Here is a 7,540-nt window from a genome sequence, read left to right as displayed (position 1 = left end):
GGGGGGTACATAATTTCATGCAAGCTAAGCAGCATTTAAAAGAAAATCAACTTACACCTTGCATCAGCCGTGTTCACCTGGCTGTAGTGTGTTGCCATTCCGTAATTTTGCTCACGATGTTTTTTCTTGTTATTTTTTGTTATATTTTTTCCCCTCCTCCTTCGCTCAATGGTGGCCGTGCCTCGCTTCTACCCTGTGAGCTCCCTTTCCGTCCGACGTGTCGCGCGTTGGGTGAGCGCCTCTATTATGCTCACAGTGCAATGCCAGGAATTTAGGCTGCTGCCTTCCCCCCTCGCCTTTGCCACTTCGCCTTTTGCCTTCCAGGGAGCGTGCGTCTGGCTCACTCAGAGATCTCGGTAGCACTTTATGAAGCACAATGTAAGGCACGTGGACTGGTTCATAGACCAACAATCACGTAAATACGTAAACACGGGCGGAGAAACAATCAGAAGCCTTTGCTCTCTCCAGTGTGCAGGCAGGCAAATCAAGTGCGTGCTCTATCAGATACGCTAATGTTCTCTTTCTTTCTTTCTTTCTTTCTTTTCTTTATATCTTTCTTTCCCTCTTATCCTTATCTCACGCTCACTGACTTGCACTCTGTCTTACTCACACACACACACACACACACACACACACACACACACACACACACACACACACACACACACATACGCACACAAAATGGCCTATAGAATTATCTCTTCCACATATCAAAATATACCTTATAACAAACAGTATGCTTATTCTAGTCTTATGTAGTATCAGAATTTAGTCAAAGAGTACACATTATATTTTAAAAAACCACAATAATGTGTCCCCACTCCTCAACGAAATGATTCACTGCAAAACAACCATAACTACACGTGTTTTACTTAGAACCTACCTTTCCATGAATTTGCTGGTCAAGTTGCTTCCCTTTTGCTCTTGTCTCTTCCGCTTCCGGGTTAGTCTCATGACAGTTTTCCTGCGGCTCAACCTGGGCGACTCGTCTGTATTACTGCTGCTCTCGTCCGCTCCGTCCACAGAAGTAGACGTAATGTCAGATCTGTAAAATGGCGACAATGACGATGAAAGCAGGGTTTGTGGTGGGGTCAAGGGGGTCGACATGAATCATAGGTTTAATTAAAGTACAGATTTTGGAAAAGATGGCAGATCCATTGTTTCCTTTGTGGGATAGTCACGACTGCAATTAGGCCTAATATGTATTCTTTAAAAATGAGAAAGAAAAGCATGCACATGAACTTAGCTATTTACATTGAAGTCAGAATATATATATAAAGCATGAAAGTCACAAAATGCTAAAAAGTTTGTTTTTCGTTCTTTCATATTGCACCAACATTGTGAGCGTTACTAAACTACACAGCGTAGAAATGACATCTGACTCGGAATATGTCACTAACCATGTCTGATTAAAGATTCAATTACGATACTTCGAAACAGTTTTAAGTCATTCATAACAATATTAACTTATTACAATACCCCTCTGGTAGTTCGTAGGCGCTCTGGTGTGGTTTCCACCTTGGGTCCAATCCAAAATCTATCCTCCTTACATCTCCTCCTTTCCTTTGTACATTACTCTAAAGTAACACCACTATTCTTCGGCATATAATGTAACTAAATTCTATTTCAATGCCGTAAAACTCCTACTTCAAACTTTTTAAAAAAGAAACCCTACCTTGTGTCGTCATCATCGTCCTCGAATTTCTGCAACTGCTGCACAAGCTCCAGTTTGTCACTGACCTCCATCGCTGCGATCTCCGATTGGTTAAGCTTCATGCAGTTAACCTGGAGGTTGGGTTATACAAAGATGTTTCAATACTAGTACATAACGATGAAATCTGATTAATTATAGTTACAATTGGCATATTGTTTATGATTGTAAATGTATGTATTGAAATATTATACACATGGCTATGACAAAAGGAGTAGAAAGTCACAGAGAACTATTACCATTCATGAAAGCAGTAAGCAGGATACCCACATGTTTAATATTTTCAGACGAGTGTCAGAAAAAGATGCTCATTTACTTTTAGCTTTAGTGGGTTTCATGTGCTTTCATAATACACTCCATTTAGAAGTCCTTCTCATTTCAAGTAATGTACATGATCTGCTAAAAAGGAGCTTGAAAGCATTTTTAATAATGGTATGTCGTATACCTGTATGTTCAGTTACTTCGACTGAATGGTACAACCATAATTACACTTCTCTCAACCATTCATTGTTTTGTAGCCTACTACAACTGTCACCAGTAAAAAAAAAAAACCAAATTTATAATTTTACCTGTTATTTTTACTACAAAATATCAAAATATATACTCACGCTTAAAAAAGAACAAAAATCGCTTTATTTTCATAATATCAACGTTGATAATTTAATTTTTTGTTAGTAAATATATGTAGGTTATATATATATATATATATTACATCACACTACACGCCGTAAGTTAATACAACAGTTCAAAGTGTAGCCTGTTAACGCCAAAATAAAAATTCGCTGACGCATTGGAAACAAATCAACCGAGAAACGTACCTCAGTGGAAGAGATGATATGCAAGAAGGTCCCCATTCGGTGGAAGAACATGGACAAGAACTGAACTATGAGCGAAATACCGAAGCTGGCCATGAACAGAAGTGAGATTGGCTCGAGGGTGAGCACCTGGCCGTCCTCATTGGTACAGGGCAGCGGGATGGCCAGACCATTGCCTTGCTCAGAAGCATTTGTATACTGAAGAGAGAGGAAACATCGATGATAGTGTCTGTATCGAAGACTTTTTCCTCGAGTGGACTCTTATAGTGCGATCAAAATACGCATATTGATTAAACTTTCCTCGTTTTGTACTCGGCTTTGACCCCCTCTCCACCGTTCTCCTCTTCTTCCTACAGTTCCTTTTTCCTCTCTCCTGCATTCTCCTCCTTTTCCTCCTCCACCTTCCTCTCTTCTTCATCTTCCTCCTACTCCCCCCCCCCTCCTACTCCTCCTTCTCTTCTTCCTCCTCTGTACATGCTACATAAAAATAATATGCCAAACTGTTCAGGACCCCTAGAATGAACTCAATACAATCAGTACCGTACGCGAATGAACACCGCAAACTAAATATAGACCCAGTGCCTATTTTGCAGTTAACGAATTGGTATAATTCAGAGCAAAGGTTGGGTCCTACTTACTATTAGTACGTGCTCTGCATTTTCGTATGAACAACGAGGTAGTTGTTGGGAAACAAGATAGCGTATTTGGCGAGGGTATGTTCTAAATCAGCAATATCCGCATATAGTCCAATATGTGACATGACCTAGTAAACAAGAGGTCTTTGCTCCTAACAAATTCAAACCTCTAATCCCTGTACAAAGAAATGGAATTAGGAAACTCTGTCAAAACAAACAAACAAACACACACACACACACACGCACACAAAAACACATACGCACATATACACATACACATCCACATCCACGTACACATGCATACACACACACACACATACACACACGCACGCGCACACACACACACACACACACACACACACACACACACACACACACACACACACAAACACACAGACACATACATACCAAAATACATAGTTTTCTCTCTCTAACTCTAACTCTCTCTCTGTCTGTCTGTCTGTCCGTCTCTCAGTCTCTCTCGCTCTCTGTCTCTCTGTCTCTCTGTCTCTCTGTCTGTCTCTCTCTCTCTTTCTCTCTCTCTCATAGTTCACTCTCTTATTAATATCTATAAGTATAAGGTGTATACTGACCTGTAGTGCGAAGATGATGACGATGAAGAGAGCGTTGAGAACAAAGAACATGAGGCTGGCCTTATTGCGAAGTTCTTTCAGATCGACTTCCAACTGAAGAGGGAAAATAGAGCACTGTCATACTTGTTCTATCTTGCTCTCTGCCTCTCTCTCTCTCTCTCTCTCTCTCTCTCTCTCTCTCTCTCTCTCTCTCTCTCTCTCTCTCTCTCTCTCTTTCTCTCTCTCTCTCTCTCAGTCTCTCTCTCTCTGTGTATATATATATATATATATATATATAATGTTTTATAAATATTTATTTATTTATTTATTTATTGCATTTATTTACACACACACAAGCGCCACACCTTCTGTTGCTTCTGCTTGTCCTTGGCGATAGGATGCAGGTACTTCTCAATGACTTCCCGCCAAAACCTGGTCTCCTCTGTGCCCAGGTAGCGCACGTTGCCGTATCCAAGCTCACCGTCCTGGATCCAGAAGGGAGAGAACTCGGCCTCGTATCTGTTCACTGGGTCACCGTACAGGGATTGCTCTGAAGAAAATAGGATTATACTATTAGTTACTTGTACGTTTTGAGATGTAAAGACGTTTTATGACGTTTTAAAAGAGAGCGGGGTGGGGGGGGGGGGAGAAATGAACGAGAGAGAGAGAGAGAGAGAGAGAGAGAGAGAGAGAGAGAGAGAGAGAGAGAGAGAGAGAGAGAGAGAGAGAAAACACGTTGAAGCGAGAGGGTGGGAGGGGAGGGAGGCATAACGAGAGAAAGAGAGGTTGAGTTAGACATAAAGAGAAGGGGGAGGCAAGAACAGAGAGACAGCGAGCGAGCGAGAGAGCGAGATAGAGAGAGAGAAAAAAAAGAGAGAGAGAGAGAGAGAGAGAGAGAGAGAGAGAGAGAGAGAGAGAGAGAGAGAGAGAGAGAGAGAGAGTGAGTGAGAGGGAGAGAGAGAGAGAAAAAGAGAGAGAGAGAAAGGGAGGATTTGAAAAGAATAATTTTAGGATGTAGTTTTTCTGGTGATATTATGTTATATTTTGCCATGCTATGTGACTACCTGTCAAGCATTTCTTTCGAAACTGAAATGTTCATTATGGCATTACAGTGCTTGGCAGAGACCTGTTTCGGACCCAAACCACTAATCAGATATATTGCCATCTGCATTCAACAAGTTGCAAACTATTTTTAAAAAACAAATTTTAATGTAAGCCGTACCTCTGACACTGACAGACTTGGAGCTGGAGTGTTGTGATTCCGTCTCAATGGTCTGTCCGTGTTCACTCGGGGCGTGTGAGTTCGGGGTCGGAGGTTGAATTATCACTTCTGGGGCCTCTAACAGACTGTCGTCACCGCTCATGTTGGGGTCCTGTCGTTGATGATGTTACAAGAACAGATTGTATAAGAGTCCAGCGTGACAAAATAATTCTGAGTTATACTGAATACACTGGAGACGTACACTGAGCTCAGTTGGCATCAGGCAAGACTATGGAACCCTGGTTCGAATACCCTGCGGAGGCTCTGATCGTTGCCTAGAGGTTAAGGTGTTGGCCTCTCATTCAAAAGTCCCCGGTTCGAAACCGGGTAACGACCAAAAAATGTTCTTCTCTAAAATTGTCTCCTTTCACCTTCTTTTCTGCTCTCTAACAATGTTCTGTCGTCTGCTTTTGTCTCCTCTTTCTGCCCCTATCCCATCACCTCCTTTGTCCCCTTCTCTGGGTTCCTGACTCTTTCAGCAGCCTTTCTACTGCTACTCCCTGGCTCCTTCTTACTGCTGTCTTTCAGCCACACCCCTGATCTTCTAGTAGGAAAGATCTATACCTAGCTTTCTCGGACAAGGGCAAAATTCTAGGAGGGCCCGTGTGCAAATTGTGCACGTTAAAGATCCTTTGGGGGGTCTAAAATCGATAGGAGTAGGCTTCGGCCGCCACCCGGGCAAAATTCAAAAATTTCCTACCATCTGAAAAAGTTTAATCTGCCCCGCGCGCTCATATGACTTAATGCAGTTGCGAGCGCCGTAAAACACCCCCCCCCCCCAAATACCCTGCAGAGGCGTTCTGAGCTTGGGTTGTTTGACGGAATTTATAAGGTGCACCACCATTTTGGCTCTGTCCTATCGGAGAAGGACGTTGTTTTCGGGGGTCCCGCCTCTTAAATAACAAGGAGTGAAGAAGGGGCTCTAAACCTGTACACATCTAAATTTAATTTGAGACTTGATGTGACGTGCATCGAGAAGTCCTGCACAGAAGTATAGCGCTCTTTTTTAACATCCTAACCTTCTGCACTTACGTATTTGACCAAATTGTGTTGCCAGTTATGTTAAACTCTTACTATAACCAAACAAAACTCTTTGAACGAGGTGTATGTTTTTGCTCTCGATCTCACCCGTAGTTCTTTGATGGAGTTCTCAAGCTGATCCAGCTTCTCCATGATGGCAGCCGTGCTCTTCACTGTTTCCGACTCCGGCTTTTTCTGCGGACAGCACAAGCAGCGGAAGAGGTTGCCACAAGAGAACCCGTAGTCGCTCTCTTCTCCGTTCTCCTGGCGGTTCAGGTGGAACATGCTCAGTATCCTGTTCAGCTTTCCTTGGTCCATCTTTCTCTCTTTCTGCGGATGGGAAGAAATTAATTTGTAACTCTTTGTTTCAGCATTGTTGCTTTGTTTTAGTTTGTATCTAACATTTTTTTTTCGGTTATGCTAAACAAAGATGCTTTGTTTAGCAATCTACCTGGCAAAGTCTAATAATGACTGGAACTGGAATGATAATAAAATCTGGCTTTGGACTGACCCACAAAAGGAAGTTGTCAAAGATGGATATCACTTTCTGAAATAACAACAGCCCCACGCCCTGCAATTAGGACCCATGCGAGAGTGTGTACGTGCCTGTGTGAGGGGGGGGGGGGCGTAGGGTTATCATCATCTTTGAAGCTTACTGTAGCCGCACTCCCCCTCCTCCCCACCACTACCTCTGAAAATTCAGTTAATACCAAAGTCTGCCTTACGGCAGCCAACCCCTGCTTCCCAAGGAAATTGTTGTTAGCCGGGCACCACTGTTTATGTATTAGTTGCCACCCACCCCCACCCCCTTAAAAAAAAAACTCACCTCGAAAAAACAAAGCAAAGAAACACAAACAATCCAAAAAAACCCCACAAAAACGAAAAAGAACATGGCAAAATTGATTGAAGAGTGCATAGAGGTTGCTGTTAGGCGACATAGTGTGCAATACAAATTAATGCTATTTGAGTGGCATCGTAATGGAATCAGGCGCTAGTCGAAATAATAAAACCAAAGAAAACGCCATTTTTCCACCTGTTGGGCAGTTGGTAATACATTTTTCTTTAGGTTTAAAACCTTTAGATCATGTTTAACACACATTTCTTTGTTAATTTTACCGGAGAAAAAGTTGTTGATCAAAAGCACAATAAATGTAAATTTGCAATTTCCAAGGACACCCAAGATGTGGATATCACCATACTTTGGCTGCCATTTTCTCATAATTTACTTCATACACCAGGAAACTCATACCCACTTGTATGGAAAATATATCAACCTTTATTCAAGATAGGTGAATATTTTTCATTTTAAAAAGACGAAACAAATACACGAGCTTTAAAATTATCGTCGATAGGTTTCACAAACCGGCTACATGCAAAAATTTTTTTTTAAATTGCGTATCTGCATGTAGCTGGTTTGTGAATCGAATCGACGTTATACCAATAACTCCAATTGCCCTTTAAACCATTATTTACGAGCGCCTGATTCCACTATGCTATAACAGAGTCGTTATTATCATTATTTTTTT

General features: G+C 41.9%; 1 protein-coding gene across 1 annotated transcript in view; it reads right to left on the bottom strand.

Moving 5' to 3' along the window:
• LOC101859001 (chitin synthase chs-2) overlaps positions 1-7,540 on the bottom strand; it is a gene marked incomplete in the record, with an annotated part of 57,463 nt that overhangs the window by 6,618 nt on the left and 43,305 nt on the right. The window contains 7 exon segments of the mRNA XM_035968877.1: positions 884-1,045; positions 1,676-1,785; positions 2,530-2,724; positions 3,755-3,847; positions 4,099-4,283; positions 4,956-5,106; positions 6,123-6,344. Coding sequence (XP_035824770.1) covers positions 884-1,045; positions 1,676-1,785; positions 2,530-2,724; positions 3,755-3,847; positions 4,099-4,283; positions 4,956-5,106; positions 6,123-6,344 — 1,118 coding nt within the window.

Source organism: Aplysia californica, unplaced genomic scaffold (assembly GCF_000002075.1).
Source record: "Aplysia californica isolate F4 #8 unplaced genomic scaffold, AplCal3.0 scaffold00093, whole genome shotgun sequence".
NCBI lineage: Eukaryota > Metazoa > Mollusca > Gastropoda > Aplysiida > Aplysiidae > Aplysia > Aplysia californica.
The sequence above is the reverse complement of the archived record's forward strand: the minus strand, read 5'-3'. Positions and strand labels throughout refer to the sequence as shown.